Source organism: Saimiri boliviensis, chromosome 4 (assembly GCF_048565385.1).
Source record: "Saimiri boliviensis isolate mSaiBol1 chromosome 4, mSaiBol1.pri, whole genome shotgun sequence".
Lineage (NCBI taxonomy): Eukaryota > Metazoa > Chordata > Mammalia > Primates > Cebidae > Saimiri > Saimiri boliviensis.
In genome coordinates, this window is record NC_133452.1 from 53,344,659 (window position 1) to 53,362,418 (window position 17,760).

General features: G+C 39.8%; 2 protein-coding genes across 4 annotated transcripts in view; one reads left to right on the forward strand and one right to left on the reverse strand.

The window, feature by feature from the left end:
• NT5DC1 (5'-nucleotidase domain containing 1) overlaps positions 1 to 12,617 on the reverse strand; it is a 152,320-nt gene extending 139,703 nt beyond the window's left edge. The window contains exons 1-4 of one of the 2 annotated variants that reach the window (XM_074397582.1): positions 12,413 to 12,617; positions 7,084 to 7,175; positions 5,292 to 5,363; positions 2,804 to 2,910 (exon numbers count right to left, since the gene is read on the reverse strand). In XM_074397582.1, the coding sequence (XP_074253683.1) occupies positions 2,804 to 2,910; positions 5,292 to 5,363; positions 7,084 to 7,175; positions 12,413 to 12,505 (364 nt within the window). In that variant the 5' untranslated portion in view covers positions 12,506 to 12,617. The remainder of the gene's footprint in view (positions 1 to 2,803; positions 2,911 to 5,291; positions 5,364 to 7,083; positions 7,176 to 12,412) is intronic. The other variant, XM_003938643.4, reaches the window with a different exon arrangement.
• A 22-nt stretch (positions 12,618 to 12,639) lies between these two features.
• Positions 12,640 to 17,760, forward strand: part of FRK (fyn related Src family tyrosine kinase) — a 157,853-nt gene continuing 152,732 nt past the window's right edge. The window contains exon 1 of one of the 2 annotated variants that reach the window (XM_010349315.3): positions 12,640 to 12,946. In XM_010349315.3, coding sequence (XP_010347617.1) covers positions 12,780 to 12,946 — 167 coding nt within the window. In that variant the 5' untranslated portion in view covers positions 12,640 to 12,779. The remainder of the gene's footprint in view (positions 12,947 to 17,760) is intronic. The other variant, XM_010349314.3, reaches the window with a different exon arrangement.

Genomic DNA, 17,760 nt, shown 5'->3' on the forward strand with positions numbered 1-17,760 from the left:
AACGGTTGAGGTCTAATCAAGTAATTCAGGGGAAGCCTAATGAGAAGAGCTCATTGGTTTTCACCCACAATGCAAGAGGCTAAGGTCACTTGACTGTTGAACTTGGGCTGAACATCCGCTGTGTGGACACAAAGTTTGTTCAGCCTTAAGCTGTTAAGTGGGCCAGGCTGCTTGCAATGCCTCACCCAGCACCCAAACTCTGACACTATACCACGTGAAAGCTTCAACCTCCACCTCTGTATAGAAAAGATAGCTTATTGTGAATGAAGTGAATACTGAGCCCAGTTCAACAAAACAAGCCTCTGAATTAAAACCAAGTCCAATAATCAGTAAGTTTTACAAGCAGAAAGACTGCTCCCTAAGAAGCCACTACCAACCCTACTCCCTTTGTCTTAGTGGCCATGGTAGAATGGAAAATGAAGGACTGAGGGGAAGGGAAAAATTTATGTTAATAAAGGTTCTCACTTTTGCAGGTAAGTGATATTATCTCTACTCAAAGATGAGTAAAATTATGCTAAGAGTGACTTAGTATCAGAGTCACTTTATCCAGCAAATTGTAACAGAGCCAGATCCAGGATTGTCTGGCAACAAGCTCCTTGTGATTTCCACTAGACCAAGCTGTTTCTACATAATCTACCATTTAGGGAAGATAAGTTCAAAAGGATTTGCTCTCTGGAGATCAGCTGGCAAGGAAAACTGGTCTTATATTAGATCAACAACCTGAAAAGAGATCATCAAACAAGTTGTCACTAAAAACCTCTACATCCATCCGTGCTTTAAATTTCCTAAGTGTACTGATATGGAATATACTTCGCAACTCTGTTTTTAACCCTGAAGATTAATACACTTAAATGTAGAAGAAAGCTACAGATATAGAATCAACCAAAGTTCCTGAAAATAAAGAACTTATTTGGCAATATTTATCAAAATTTTAAATCTGTATATCTTTAGAGCAAGTAAACTTCTAGGAGTTTATCCTAGATATATTTATGAAAGTGAAAAATATACATTCATGAAAACATCACCACAGGCTTGTTCGTAATGGTGAAACACCAGACACAACATAAATGTCCACTGCTAGGAGCCTGATTGAATAAATCATGATACAAGCACTGAATTGTAGAGCATCCCAGCATTTAGAAGAACACAGTGTACCTAGTGTGTGTGTGTTGATGCCAGAATCTCCAAGATGTAAATTAAAAAGAACAAGGTAAATACATAATCCCTTTTGTATGCATTTAAAAAATAAGCTTTGGGGAAAGGGGCTCTGGAGGACAGGAGTTGAAGACAATTACTCTTTCTTCTATTCATTTCTATAATATTTAAATTTTCTAACCATGTGCTGAGATTAATTTTTAATCTAAACAAACTTTAACTGGGCTGTGGTATCACAGGCCATTTTTTTCTTTCTTTAATACTTCTCTATATTAAAAAAAACATACTATTTTTTTAAAGGCATTAGCTCTCCCTCATTTGCAAAAACAATGGGCCACTATTATGTGTCACAACCTGAACTGGGCACCTGGATGGGAAACAGTTCCCTAACCAACCCACGTAAGTGCAGATAAACTCCGGGGAGCATCCTCATCAGGCTCCTGGCCAAGTAAGCTCCAGATAAAGCTGCTGATTCCAGGAGGCAGCGCTCTCTAGTGGGCAAAACGGTGAGTAAACAGGTGTGTATTACTGAGTGAATGAATGCTCTTTTAGCAGGTGGCAAATACTTCTTTAAAATACTCTGGATCTTAATGAATTTCAGAGTAAAACACTTAACTATGTGCCTGGCTTTTCCAGGAGAAGGAAACAGCCTGTTTACACCTGCCAACGTCTGGAGAGACAATGGCAGTTCTTTACCATCATCTGAGTAAAAGGCTTTCCATCCATTTGACTTCACAGGTATTATACAAAGGCATTCTATATCTAACTCCAATGTGGAATCTTAGTTTTTCCTATCAACTAATTTTATCAATAGCACTAATACTTCCTGATATTTTCAGCTCTCTATAAAAACAAACAAACAAAACAGAACTCTCAAAAGAGAGCAAATGTAACAAAGCAAACATGAGGGGTACAAGGAGTAGCTGCAATGATTTTCAGGTTACTGTAGTCTCCAAAAGAGGAAAGGTGCAACCAAATACTGTAGTGTGGAAGAAAACTGCAAAGTGGTCAAAAAATTAAAACAAATAAAGAAACTAATAATTGGGATTTTTAATAAGGTCTGTTTGTAAAAACATGTAACCATTCCCTATTAATTATGCACATTTCTGTCTGTAAATAATTTTTGAAAAATCATTTCAGGTTTACTCATGGTGAAACTCTTTAAAGGCAATGGAAAAGAAAAATAGTTAAAATCATTTGAAAAACAGGAAAATAAGAGAAAAAGGCAGATGATACTAAACTGGCAGTAAGGAAGATAATTATAGAAAACAGGAGTGGTAGGTAATGTAAATATGTGGAGAAATCAGAGATGGAGGAAGAAAAGGTAATGATTGAGCATAAAACAAATTGATAAATACAGGACAACTAAGGACTGCATTATTTCTAAGTACTAATCTTTAAACCAGAACAAGTACAGGTAAAAGGAGTACCAATAAAATCTTCTGTGAACAGTAATTTGAACCATCTGCCAAACAGAAATCAGATACACTTGGAAAAAATACATCCTATTGCTATAAAACTGAAGCTGCTCTGTTTTGCATCCTGCCCAGCAGGGGGAAAGTGGGGGGCACTCTTCTTTGTCCTGACATCAAAGGTTTAAGGTACAAAACAGGGAGTAGATGGTGAAGCTGTCTCCTTCGAGTCATACCTGAGCGGCAAGCCATTCCGGTGTCCGACAAGAAGTGCTTCCACTCTTTCTTGCCATATGCCTCTGCCAGCACTGCTGGAGTCATCATCTTGGTGCCATGGCTTGCCCTGATTTTGGGAGAGGATGCACATTGTTCATTAATGGTTCCCTTGAATGCCCCTTCCTCTATCATTGTGACTGTGGATCCCTGTTGCTGCTGGAGCTAACAAATACATATATATTTTTTCGGTTTTCAGTTGGGTGCCTCCCTGTTTAGGATTCTGTAAAGTAAATTTCTGTGGACAGCTGTAGCACTTCCCTCTTTTAATCTAGGAGGTGGCAGGTGATTGGCAGATGCTCACTCTGAGGTCAACAATGGATAAGATAACACCCTTTTTTAGAGAAGTTGTCCTTTAACTATACAGATAAGATTAACATATCTGGAAAAATTAGAAAACAACTATGTTTATTGGGAAGCTGGTTCTGGCAGCACTAGAGAAAGAGCAGTATGTACCAGAGTCAAAGCATGAGTCCACCAGGCACACAGGGGGTACCTGGCACCCACAGGTGGGTGGGTGAGTATGAGCATTCAGGACCGTGAAGACAAGATGGGAGCAACCTGCCCACTCAAGGACACACAAACGGCTAAAACCACATGGGGAAATCGAAGAGGAATGTGGAAAAACAGAGCAACATGACAAAAAAGTAGGTATTTTCTGGGCTCAAAATAATGCTTTTGCATCAGTTAGGTCCAGCTAAAAAACTCTTACTCTGTAGAGAAATATGGTAGTTCTCCCTTATCTAGTTTTGCTTTCCACAGTTTCAGTTACCTGTGGTCAACCTGGGTTGAAAAATACTAAGGGCATAATTCCAGAAACAAGCAATGCATAAGTTTTAAGTTGCATACCATTCTGAGTTCTATTGTTATATTTTATTTTTATTTTCTTACTGTACCTAGTTTATAAATTAAACTTTATTATAGGATAAGACATAGTACATGTAGGGATATGCATTATCTGTGATTTCAAGTAACCACTGAGGGTCTTGGAAGATAATCTCTGAGGATAAGGAGAGATTACTGTAGTTGAAATTTTAGTGTAGTTTATTATGAGAAATGATAATGATCAAGAATACTATTCTCTTGGTATTACAATGCAGTAACAAAATAATATGAAGGAAAAAATAAATAAAATAAGAAAAAACAAATGGGCACTTTTTTATGAAGGGGTTAGCATTTTAGAAAGCTATATGTAAAGATCAAGGAATCCCAAATGAGAAATTTAAGACAAGGAATCTACTATACTGGTTGAAAGAAAGTATCAAGGAGATATGCTAATATATTCAGGAGAAACTAAAGGTCAGCCAGGACTTGAATGGAGAGAAACAGACCTTGCAGGAGGAGGATGGGGACAGGAACAGACAGACAAGCAAGGAGAGGAAGAAACAAAATTGTAGAATGCTTTTCATTCTTTTAACCATGGTTGAAGATAGCCAAGAACACTGTGAATCTGACAGTAGAGTTAAAGGTCATTGACAAAGCTGCATTTACACATATCCCATCTCTGGATGCCTGAGAGATAAACATGGAAACAAATTACAAAATACCAAAGGTGGGACTACACCTGCTTTAGTTAGATGCACCTTAGGGGAAGGCCTGGGGGAAAGTGTGAAGGGAGTTTACATCATGCAAAAAGAATCATGTATCAAAAGAGAGTATATATTAGGGGTCTGGGAGTTTTCTCCTTTGATTCTGATCCTGTTTGTGTATGTAATAAGTGGCAGAGCTTCATGCCCATGTTGTCTTGCCTGTACTATTAGTACTGGAGAAAAAGCAGATGCTCCCTCCCTGGTGCCCTTTGAGAGATAAGGCAGTGATAGCTGCTGCTTCTGGGCTGCTTGCCATACCCTTAGCAACAGTTAAGAGGTTGGGCCCACTAAGAGAGGAGAGAAGGAAAGAAAGTCAGCCTGGCCTGTGGGAGGAGGGAGAGGTTGATGAGACTCAGAACAGTCCAGAAAAACTTCCAACAGGAGATAGGACACAACATGACCCCTGCATGATAGGGACAAATTTGGAAAAATGGAGAAGGAAAGGGTGGTTGGTATAGAACACCAACCTCTACCCGATACCCATTCTTTCTTCCTTAACTAAAAGAAGCCCAATTTTATTTTAGGCATCTACATACTCAGCTAAAACATTATAATTCCCGGGCTCTTTTGCCAAAAGGCGTGGTCAATAAGATGCAGCAAGTTGCAAACTTTCTATTGTATTTCCTACAAATATTTCTAATGGGATAAACTTAAAGGAACTGGACCTTTAAATCTAATCCTCACAAATTCATATTTGAATGGCTCAAACAATTCGTACAAAGATATGTAGGCAGACAGATAATCTGTCATCTAATTAATTAAAATAATCGTATTTAACCCGTATTGTAAGGGTCATATGTCATGTAGTAACAAAGTGTCTCAGAGAAAGTAAAGTTTTGACTTCACAACTATGTTTTATTACCTGAGAACAGTGCCATTATCTGCAAGTTTAAGGAAGTTCCCATCTTCTAGATCCAATGCCAAACCCTTGCAACTAAAATAGAAAAGTTTGATTATCAATCAATTAATATATTTAGCTAACCCAAGAAATAACAACCTATATTTTCCAAACATCATAATGCTAAAAGGGGAATTCTCCCACGCAGGGGAATGATCTGTTAATCACACAAATAAGAACATCTAAGAACTGTAAAATTAAATATCCATCACTGAGTGGGTATTAAAGGAATATTGTTACGTAGGCAAACAAAGGACAGCATATTCAGTTTGTAAAAATCTTTAGGCTTTTAAAAAGATAAATCTAAAACTCTAAAGAGAAAAAAATAACCTCAACATCATCCCATACCTTTGTTAAAATGTACAAATGTTTTCCCCTAAATAAAATACACAAACACATACACACACACACACACATTTATATATTACTAGTTAAGCATTTAGCCAGTCATTCCTACACTCTAGAATTTGTCTCAATTTAGGTCAGGTTACAAGAACTTGCCCTCTGGACAAGGCATATTATTGAAAACCACTAAAAGAAAGTCAAGCTAAGTTTTAGGTTTTTTACTGTAAAAGACTTGTGGGATTTGGGGAGAAAGATTTATTATTATGAATAATAAAAGCAAAGTGGTAAAATGGCTACCAAATACCAAGGGAATTAAACAAAAATGACAGTGTACTTTAGAAGCATTATTTACTTTTGTTCAGGGTAAAATTTCAGAGTCAGTATTTTCTTACAGTAAAATGTTACTGTTTCTTCCTTATACAAAAATGATACATCCAAAAAGACTAACCAAAAATCAAAAGAATGTCTACTAGATCAACATTATGTACGTATTTTTCATGTGTTTTAGGATTGTTATTGATTTTATTTATTTATTTTTTTGGAGACAGGATTTCACTTTGTAGCCCAGACTGGAATGCAGTGGCATGATCAACAGCTCACAGCAGCCTAGACCTCCTGGGTTCAAGCAATCCTCCCACTTCAGTGTCTTCAGTAGCCGGGAATACAGGTGCGTGCTGCCACATCTAGCTAATCTTTTATTTTTTTTATTTTTTGCAGAGTTGGGATTTTGTCATGTTGCCCAAGCTGGTCTCCAACTCCTAGACTCAAATGATCCACCCACTTCAGCCTATCAAAGTGCTGGGATTACAGATGTGAGCCACTACACCTGCCTGGCCTGTTATTAAATTTAAACTGAACAGTTTAAAGTGTCTTAGGGTTTTTGTTTGTGTTGTTATCTAAATAAAGAAGACAAAGGAAACTTTGGGAGGTTGAGTCCTAACCCAGAAAGGGAATAGCAGTAAGACTTTTGAGACTATCGATCCAAATGACCAAAACCAATGGTCCTAATTCAGATGCTTACTCAAAATGTGATGATTCCCTATCTTCTCTTGCAGTTCTTAAATTAAAGAGTAGTAAACTAAACCTTTTTCTTAAAGATATAAATTTTAGAAACAGTTCTTAACAACAAATTATTATGACAAACTTAAACCGTACAAAAATATCCAAATTAGTCATATAAGCTCTTAGCTTATTTTCACATTTAATTAAGCAAGTCTATACTTGTTTAAAGTAGAAAACACTTTAATTCATTAAATACAAAGCTTTTAACATAGAAGACATTTGTCCTTTGACTCAATTTCACATTTTGCATTCTACCTTCATAGAAGAGAAAGCATTATAGCTTTATCGGTAACATTTAGAACCACAGGAGATGTACAGACTTTAAAAAAGAGAAAAGAAAAGAACTTACCAGAAATCCCAATCCTCTGGGGTCACATTGAGCAATTCTTTATCATACCCTTTCTCCTTCACTAGGAACTGGGCAAAACTATTATAAATGAGCTGCAAATAAAGGAAAGAAAAAGAGATTAAATATAACACCCACTATTCATTCTAAATGTCACAGACCTAAAAACCTAATGGAATCACTGACAGAGGCAGGTCAGAGGAGGGAAATATCTGTAATTGTGAAGTTCTGCAGTTTAATTCTCCTTCACAAGCAATTTATCAACCCCTGCATGCCCCAGGTAGCTGTCCCATTCAAAATTATACCATCAGCATACAATTATACAAGCAAAGACAATTATTAACCCTGCTTCTGAATTCTAATGTGCTGGAGATCATAATTTAAGACTTGACAAAGCTTTTTAAACTTTTTTAACATATCACTAAGATGATAAAGATGATGACGACTCTATCCATCCATCCTTGGTCCATTCTGGGCAGAAAGGCTCCATGTCAGTGAAATCTCAGAGTGAAATACACATGGGCACCAGGCAGGAGATCTAAACAAGTCATGATGCTGCTATTAGATACAGAAAATCACTCTTATTTTTCCACACACACATACACAAAACCATTAAAAAAAAAAAAAAAAAAAAAAACACCTAAAGAAAAAGGACAAAGAAAGCCTCCGGAAGCAAGTACATTAATTACAATAATAAATACTCTGCTGATTGCTGACAGATCTTATTTCTCAACAACAACAAAAAAATGCTATGTTTTTCAGTGAAACATCAGGTTTTTAAGTGCTGGCTCAATTTTAAAAGAACTGTATATACCAAACAAAAAGCGCACAGAAGGTAGATGGCCCTACATTATTCTACCTTGAAGTGTTCCTTGGCCAGTGTCGGGTACACTTGAACCTGAGCAAAACAGTGGTCTAAGTTGGCCTGCGCACTGTTCAAAAGGACACACTGAACAATCTGACACTTCTATAGATATTAACCCACAACAGGTTTTGATAACATGTCATACTCTTACAAAGAAGAGGGCATTGGAGGAGTGGAAGAAATCTCCCTGGGGTGGTGAGGTTTACACTGATACTTAAGAGGTAGCAGTTCAACAGGTGAATGTTAGAGGGAATGGGGGTGGGGGGCAACCCAGGTGCAGAAACTGAGGAGCCTGCAGAGAGGTGGGGTAGGGGCATCAGAGTCTGAGTGTCAGGATATGAGCATGGAGAAAGCAAAGGCTCCTTGTCAAATGTCAAATCGAGTTGCTCCCTGTCATAAAGCGAATTAAAATCACTACACATGTACTTCCATCCAGTGCAATGTGACCTTATCCAGGTCAACTGTTAATCAACCCACATTATGTTAATACCATATATCAACAGTTCTCAACTCTGGTGGTGATTCAGAACCACAGGTGATACTTCTTAAAACTACCCAGAGCTTCCACGCCTACAGGCTACGGTGGGCTCTCTCTAAAGCACAGAGAACACTAAAACCACTGACCTGCATGTTTTACAGATTTTCATTCAATCACTAGAAGGAAAAAAACAATAAAAAATGCACTGAGTCACTCTGTAGTACAAAGTACTATGGACAATAAAAAAGTACACATCATGATCCTGCTTGATGTAAAACCAGTGCTGCAGGGCTAACAGATGTAAAATGCTTAGAGCAGAGCCTGGCACACCAGCAAATCCAATTTAAATATTTGCTATTATTATGTTTTATGCTGCTAAAAACAACCACCACCACCAAAAACAAAACAAAACTAAACAAAAACCAGAAAACAAAAACACTGCCCTGGTGTGTAAACACTGCTCTGATGTGTGGCGCCTGCCCATCTCCACGGTGTAAATATTCCCACCATGGCCTGTTTCAAGCCACCAACAGTTTACCTGCTTGCATAATTCCTGAATAGTTAACAACTGGTTTTCACAAGCCCCTAAGAGCCAGCTATTATACACCTTAGATTTGCCTCTGGTTGCGGCACTTTATTTAGTCTTGGACAACCGGAGTTTCTCACCCCTTGGCAACAGTAATTAGTTTAAGATATGGGCATGTGATTCTAAAACACTGGAATTCTTCTGGAAGAAAGGAGTTCTTTCTATCAGAGATTGCAACAGGGTCAGCCACAGATGTGCTGCTTACCTTGTGGAGGAGATTTTTCTGTAACAGGAGAGAAGGGACCAATGCACAAGGAAGAGAAGCAGAGAAAAGCAGTGTGGAGAAAAGCAGGGGCACCTGCACTCTGAAACCCCTGGTCTAGGCAGAAGGCTTCTTGCAGTTTGTCCTTAGAGTATACTGAGTCCCTCCAGAAGCCTTCATGGCACAGGCTCTCCGTGACATTCCTCTCCCAGCCTTAGCTGTCACCGCCTCATAGTCCCTCAGGGCCAATAACAACACAAACTCCACAGTAGTTGCTAATTGGTACATATGCAGCCTACAAATTGTGTTTAGTTCTCATGTAAGGATGCCAGATAAAATTTAAAATGCCTAGGTAAATGTGACTTCCAAATAAAAAACACTTTTTCAAAATACAAGCATGCCCCATGCAATATTTGGGACCCCACTCTCCCACTCACACATTTACATTAACTGTCTGGCATCAGACTTCTGAGTCTGCAACCTTAGAAGAAACCATGTATCATCTTCTCTTCTAGAATGCCTTTCCTGAGGCCTCATGTGAGGGGGACACACTCAGTTCTGTGTTTGCACAACTCTGTGCAGTTGTTAAATGCCTACGAGCCAGAAAGGAAAGGAGCACTCACAGCTCTCCATGATGCAGCTCCCACTGACTTCTCTACCATCTTCTCCTGCAACTTGCCACCTTTTGCTTGTACCCAGCAGGTCCACCTCCTCACCTGCCAGCTCCAGGCCTCTCCTCTGTGTTTTAGGGCACCATAGAGACAGGAAGATGGGAAGCAGCAGAAATCCACAGCCAGACTACCTTGCTCAGCTGCCCTGGGTACACTTCCCTTCTGTGCCCCGTTGTTCAATGCTCTCTGAACAGTGGCTGTGGCGACAATATCTACCTCACAGGACGTTGCAAGGCTTAAATCCATTTACATAAACAGCATGCTTATTAGGATCATGGCTGTATCATACTGTTATTAAAATAATATCTATTATGTATTCAGCTTTTTATTTAGTCTATTTATTAAGCCCAGTATGTGTCCAGCACTAAGCTCAGCACACAGAACACACAAGAAACTGTCACAGATACTGATGTCAAGGAGCCATCACTCTGGGCTCTAGAGGAAGTCCAACAAGCAAACAGGAAGTGTTAATATCATGTCGTATGCACAATGAGGAATGAAGCGTTTTGTGGAAAACTGAAGGTGGGCTTAGAGTGGAAGGGCAAACTTTAGGGGGCCAAAAAGGCCCCCTAAAGGGGAACGATGTTTAAGATGAGGCCTGATGGGATGAAGACCTTCTGTGCAGAGCAAAAAGGCCCTTCAGGCACTGGCAACAGAATGCAGCAAGACCCAGGTCATACTACCCTCACCACAGGACCGAGACTAACTCTTCAGCATTTTTGCCCACTGCATGAGGCTGCCTGGGGGCCCGCGTGTTGATCTCTGTATCCTCAGCTTTAGCATGGTGTTCAGCACACTGTGGGACTTAAAAAAAGATTTCCACAGGAAACATGGTCCAAAACTCAATAGGTTACTGTTTTCAAGCTTTAAACATGACGTATTCTCCAGGTTTGCAGTAAAAAAAAAAAAAAAGCAAAAACATGTCTTTGAGAATCTTATAATCTGAAATTTATGCTCACCCATGGACAACACTGGCTCTAACATGACTGTGGTTTAATAATATTCCCTCCAAACGAAGGTAACTAAAGAGGAGACACACAGAAATGTGAACCAGGAAGAGATTTGAAAGACACAGAGGAAAGAAAAACATGTATCAGACACCTAGGGGAAGCAGTGGCCAAAGAATCAAGCAGTAAAAAAAAGCCTTCTTAACTCTCAATATGACTAAGGAAACCAGACCTATAAAATAAGAAAGCAAAAGCGTATAATAGCAGCAAAAGGACGCTTAAAAAAAAAACAACTTAGCATTTGGGCATAGAAAACATATGAGAAATTCAGGCAGCCACTCTCTTTTGACCTTTAAGTGTATCTGAACCGGCCAGTGCAGGGACATCACCATAATGAGGCACTGCCCTGGCTGATGTCTGCACCAGTGATTCAGAGTTCCACCCATAAACTGTGAGGTTTCCAAATGGTTTGGGTGGTAACTATAAAAGCAAACGCTAGTCTTTGCCAAGGTACTATTCTCAGCATTATACATCGCTTACTCATTTAATCCTTGCAACAATCTTATGAGGCAAATCCAATTATTAGCTCCATTTTACAGATGGGGAAACTGAGAAGCAGCACAGATTAAGTAACTTGCTCAAGGTCACAGAGCTAGTAACAGTGGAGCTGGTGTCCTAAGCTAGGTAGTCTGGCTGAGGAGTCTGCATTTTCACCACTGTATAACCAGCTTTTTCTGTATGGATGCTTAGATCTTGGACTAAAAAATTCTGGTAACTTTTAAAAATTAGTTTCCTCGGGAATTGAGACACCAAAGGAATAGGGAGGCAGGACAATTAAATTGAGCGTACAGGTCTGGAAGCCGGCACACTCCATGTGCCCCTCCCTCAGGGCACAGTGAGGACCCAAACTTTGCAGGGTGTTGGAGGGATTTGAATTGAATATATTCAAAGTGCACGGAGCAAGTAGTCGGTGTGGAATAAATACTTATTTTCTTCTCTTGATAGAAGATAAAATTAGGGCTATGATCCTAATGATTTTTCAACTAGTGTTCCTTCCAATATACAATACACTATATACTACGCATCTCTCCTAGATTGCATTTTAAACACTGATGGGTGGTTGACCGTGAAACAGAAAAATGCAGCCAAGAAAAATGCAAGTCCCAAATCGAGTGGCTGTTTCCACAATCCGCTGGTGCCCAGAAAGACATGCAGAGTTCCACGATGTGGGATCTTCAAGGACAGCCCCAGTTCCCGTGACCCCGCCCCTCTCTGCCCTAGAAACGGATTCCCCAGGCCGATCTTGCACAATCTGCTCCTCCTCCGTTCTTTTTCTTCCCTGTCCCTCTCCTGTCAGCATTAGCTAATGGCCGAGCTAAATGTGCCGGTCCCCACGGCACGGGCGCGGAGGAGGGACTGCACACTTCCGCCCCGCCTCGCCGCTGGAGGCCGCGCTCCACGGAACGGCGCGGCGGCCGCAGGCCCCCGGCAGCGCCCGCAGCCGCACAAGTCTGGAGGAAACTCAAGTCCCGGCCGCCATGGAGGCTGCGCGCAGTGCGCCCCGGGGAGTCCGCGCCACTCACCGGGGCGCTCTCGGGCAGGTTGTAGCGACACAGAGTGTGGTCCAGGTCGAATCCGACCACGTCGCAGGCGGCCAGGGAGAAGTGCTGAGCCATGGCTGCACGAGGAGCAACCGGGAGCGCCTCGGCCCGGGAGGGTGCAAGGAGCGGGCGGGCGGGACGCTGCGGGACAGGACCCGGCCGGATGCGGCGGGGCGGGGCTGAGGTTGCCCGGGCACCAGGCGCGGCCGCCTCTCCCGCCTCCCGCGCCCTCCAGCACCGCCCCTGGAGACGCTTAGCCCCCGCCCCTCGCACGGCCGGCGTCCTGCGCAGCCCGGAGTCTGGTCGTCCGCACAGCTTACCCCTGACACCCCAACGCCGGCGCCCCCTGATGTGTCCTGCAAGCCCAGGAGCCCAGGAGGCAGGAGGGGCCCAGGAGCGGTGCCACTGCTGCGCAACGGAGACCTGTAGGCCCGTAGCCCTTCCCAAGGGTTACCACAAAATTTACCCGGACTCTCCATCGCCTTCAGGGCCCCTCGGAAACCTGCAGATCCTGAGGTTAGACCTGACGTTTTACTACTGTGTGCGGAATAGTGTACGATGATGGAAAAAAATCATCCGCTAATATTCCTCTGACCCAGTTAGCCGGAAATTTGGAAAGTCTTTTTGCCCATCTGATCTTTGATAGTGAGTTAAACTAAAAACTTTGTATTCCTTAGTTTCTTGAGTGGTAAAATGGAAGGGAGACCTTTCAGCATTTCATACCCTGGAGTGCATTAGAAAATAAATGTATCAGACATCGTGAAGAACCATTCTGCAAATTAATACTGGTTATGGAAACCAATATTGGTTTTTACTTGATCATCTATTTTGTTATTTCAATGAATTTTCTGTGAGAGGACATTAGAAACTTCATAGAAACATATAGAGCTTATTGCAGAAAAAACTTTTGCAAACTGGTTTTAAGGTTTATAGAGCACAAAATGATTTGAGTGACAGTTTGCTTAATTCTCTCAAGAACTGTGTACCTACTACCATTTTAGATGCAAAGAAAGTTAATCCATTACATGTCACGTATGCCTTAGGGCATTTAATTCTCTTCGTGATTTCCAGATGTGAAGGACTAGCACTTTGAGATCTTTATTACATAGTACCTCATTTTAAAAAGAAAGTACAAATCTATTATGTTTATATTGCTTTAGTTTTAAGTTTGACGGAACATTTGTCCAATGGGACAAATCAATAGTCGTGACATAATGAAAATATAATTGATTGAGAATTGCATTTAACCCTTACAAATTCTAATCCTTTTGAGGCTAATAGACCAATCAGAGGATTAATTTAGTGCAATAGATCAATTGAGTAGGAGGACACTTATTATACTTAGTGGACCCATTTGAATAAAATTGATAACTTGTTCCATTATAACACTTAAAAGCCCCAAACAAATCTCTCTAGAATAGGAAAAGTAAAGAATCTTCAAGAAGATTGAGCTATTCACTAATAAATCCTACAAGCACGTCTTCATGTCTGTGAACCAAAAGAGAAAAGGCTGGATTGCTGGAGAGGCTGGAAAAAGCTTGTTGGCTCTGCAACACTGACCCTGGCATTCTTCTCTGCCCCCTGCAATAGAGTGCTACCTAAGTAAAACTTCCAGGTAGATGCCACATTAAAGGGCACAGGTTTCCTTGGGGAATATCTTGTTTCCTGTGAGAATAGGTGTTGTAGGTACTTTAGGTACTTTCCTTAGTAATGCAAATGTACTAGGACATTCATTGTAAGAGGGAAGAGTATAAAAGGATTGTTTTTTGTTGACTTAGCAAAAACTTCTCCTTACAAAACCTCTTGAGGGTGCTGAATTATAAAGAGGAAATTCACTGGGAGTGGGAGAAGAGAGCAAACTGGGGCACTCTTAAGAGAAAAAGACCCCTGGATCTATAACCAAGTGGTCCTGGGTCTAGATTTGGCTATTACTTGCACATCAACAATCTTATGTACTTGTTGAATAGCAAATTATGTATATTCTGCATATTTACTCAAACAGTCCTTGTACTGGAGAGTCCACATTATTTAAACTTTGTGGGAGAATTTTGCAAACGTCCAATCCTGGAGGCTTGTACTCTTTCTTGAGCTCCACTTACCTTTCCTTTCTACCTCAAACCTCAGTCTGACTCTTCCAGAAATACAGAGGATGGTTCCCTTCTCTTCTCCCATTACCTACATAACCCTGAGTTTAAATACAAACACTAAGTTTAATTCTTTCATAAGGTTTATTTTTGGATAAGGATATTTCATTTTCCCTGTAAATTAAACTCTTATTACACTTACTGATAAAATGCCACAGCTCTTGTATTATCAACCACAAGTTCAGTCTTCTACTCAGATACCAATTAATTTCTGTTTGAGTATCATGGACTCGATTTTGGTCCCCACTCATTAATGTGTTGAAGAGGTAACCTACAATTTGTCTATATTTGACATAGGACCTTTAAGGAAGTAAATAATGTTAAATAATGCCATAAGGGTGGAGGCCTAATCCAATAGGATTAGCATTCTTATAAGAGGAGGAAGAGACACCAAAGTTTGCAAGCACAGAAGAAAGGCCATGCAAGGAGCCACACTTCCAGCACTTTGGGAGGCCAAGTTGGGTGGATTGCTTGGGGTAAGGATTTCAAGATCAGCCTGTGCAACATAGACCTGTCTCTACAAAAAATACAGAATCAACCAGGTGTGGTGGCAGGCACCTATAGTCCTAGCTATTCTGGGGGCTGAGGTGGGAGAATCTCTTGAACCTGGGAGGTGGAGGTTGCAGTGGGTTGGGATCAAGCCACTGCACTCCAGCATGGGTGACAGAGTGAGACCCTGTCTCAAAAAAAAGATCACCTTGATCTTGGACTTTCAGTCTCCAGAACTGTGAGAAAATGATTTTTTGTTGTCTAAACCACACATGGTGTGGTAATCTGTTAAGGCAGTCTGAGCTAAGACAGTTAATAAGGAGAGTTGACTCTAATTAGTGCTGTGTTAAATGTAGCAAACATTTGCTATTTGAAAGATCTGTAAAGGGCATGAACTTGGGTTTATGATATTTGTTGACTTTTTAAAGTTGGTTAATTTTGCTTATGTGTAACATTAATACCATGCTGTGAAGTTTTAGGTTTTTTGTATTTTCAGTATTTCATGTACTGTTTTTTTCTTACAGTTGTGAGTTATGTAATAATTTAGAAATATTCAGAAATAGGAAGTTATGTTACAGATGTCTAGAACTGAATTTCATTATTACAGTTGACCTGCTTTTAATTAAGGTGGTACTAAAATTTAGCAACTTTAACCTTATGTGTGACTTATGATCAGCTAGCTTAAGCTATAGGTTCCATAGTAATTCACTAACTGATCTTTTGTGAATTTATAATACTGTATTATAACATCTATATTGGAAATATTATTCACCAAACTGTGATTTTGAGGGGGAGGGAAATGGCCTGTTTCTTTTTTCATTAGTTTAAAATATGCTTTTCTAAATACTCCTAATTAAACATAATTAAACATTATATTTTTAACATTTTATATAACCTAAGTCAATCTACATATCTTCTGTGGCACACATAATTTCTTTAAGGGGTAAGAAAAAAGTTCATTTACTAATTTGAAAAAAATTAGGAAAAATATAAATTCCTAAAAATAAAACCATGGCACTTAAATAAATATTAGCCATTTAGCTACATAAAACCAAATACTTATTTGTAATACTGTGCTGGGGCCTTTAGATGGCAGTAGTTCTGCATCAGGAATATATATATATATATATATATATATATATATATATATATATATATTTAGTAATCTTAAAATCTTTAAATTTCTTAATAAAAAAATCCTTCATTCTCTACTCTCTTGATTTTCTACTCTGCCCTTGCCACAGGAAAAACAAGCCTACTTAGACATTTCACTGTTTTGTGTGTGTGTGTGTGTGTGTGTGTGTGTGTGCACGCATTTATTTTTGATGGTGGAGAGGGAGGATGTAATGGGACAAAGTCCTTTGGTAGGAAACTTCTTATGAAGGTTGTATCTAGATTTAAAAAAATGTTTAAAATATGAAATTAGTTCCTCTTGGATAGATATTAAGTGGCAGCATTGCAAATGATAGAGCAATGAATTGAAATTTAATTAAAATAAATATTAAGTTTTACTTTAAGGTTCAAGTAATTAACTTTATAATATATGATGGGGAATGTTGATTTGCCAGCAGCTGAGTTGGAAACACAATATAGATAAACTCAAGATAAGCTCAGCTAGTTCCAGCTTAAACTTGATGTCTGTCACTTTCTAATACCTACCTTTGACTTTGATTCTTCTTTTGGGGATGTGGGGCTTCTGAATTGCAGAAGGGCTAACATACTATTGAGAGGTCTAGGGAGAGGATTTTGATCCTTGGTTAACAGCATCCATATACATGGATTTTTCTGGACTAGACCATCTCTGGTGGTTTTGGGTTTCCTCTGGACACATTGTCAGTAGCCACCACTGCTGCATAAACTCTAAAATGCTTCAGTTACAGTGATGTACAAAACATGTTTAGTTTTGACTCAAACCATGAGACCACTTCAGGCCTGCCTTTCCACACTCAGCCAACCTCTGTACCTATCTTGCAATTACAGGAAATCTTTGGTTTTGGAACCACAGCAAAAGAAGATGCATGTACTATGATGGGGGAAGATGGGGCCACTACTCAGACCCTCTCTCTAGATGTGACCTACTGTTCCTATTCTATTCACTGTCCCATATTGTCACAGGACACCCTGCAAAGCTGTTTTCTCTCAGAATTCTGAATGTGAATCAGGAACTAGTTTTCTCTGCTTTGGGATCCCCAAGCCCATGTTGGGGGTGCTGTTGTTTCCCATACAGAGGATTTAACCTTGCAATGGAACAGGGTGTAGGACCCATGATAAGGCTGATCGTCATGCTCTTCATCCTGTTTACCTGAGACTAGCATTCATAGATAAAATACAGAATTCCCAATTAAATTTGAATGCCCCAAAGATTGTGGGACATTCTTATACTAAAAATTTATTTATCTGAAATTCAAATTTAAATTGATACTCTACATTTTTATTTGCTAAATCCGGCAACACTATGTGAAACAGGGACTCTGTATCCATTGTCAAACAAACTTTTTGGAAACCTTTTTGTAATTAGTATTTTGTTCCTTCAGAAGGAATCGAATGTGTCTGTCCAAAGGTCATATTTTAAAGCTCTAACCCTCAGTATTTCAGAATGTGATTATACTTGGTGATAGGGCCTTTGAAGAGGTGATTAAGTTAACATGAGGTGTTGAGGTTGGCCCAGATCCAATCTGTCTGGTGTCCTTATAAGAA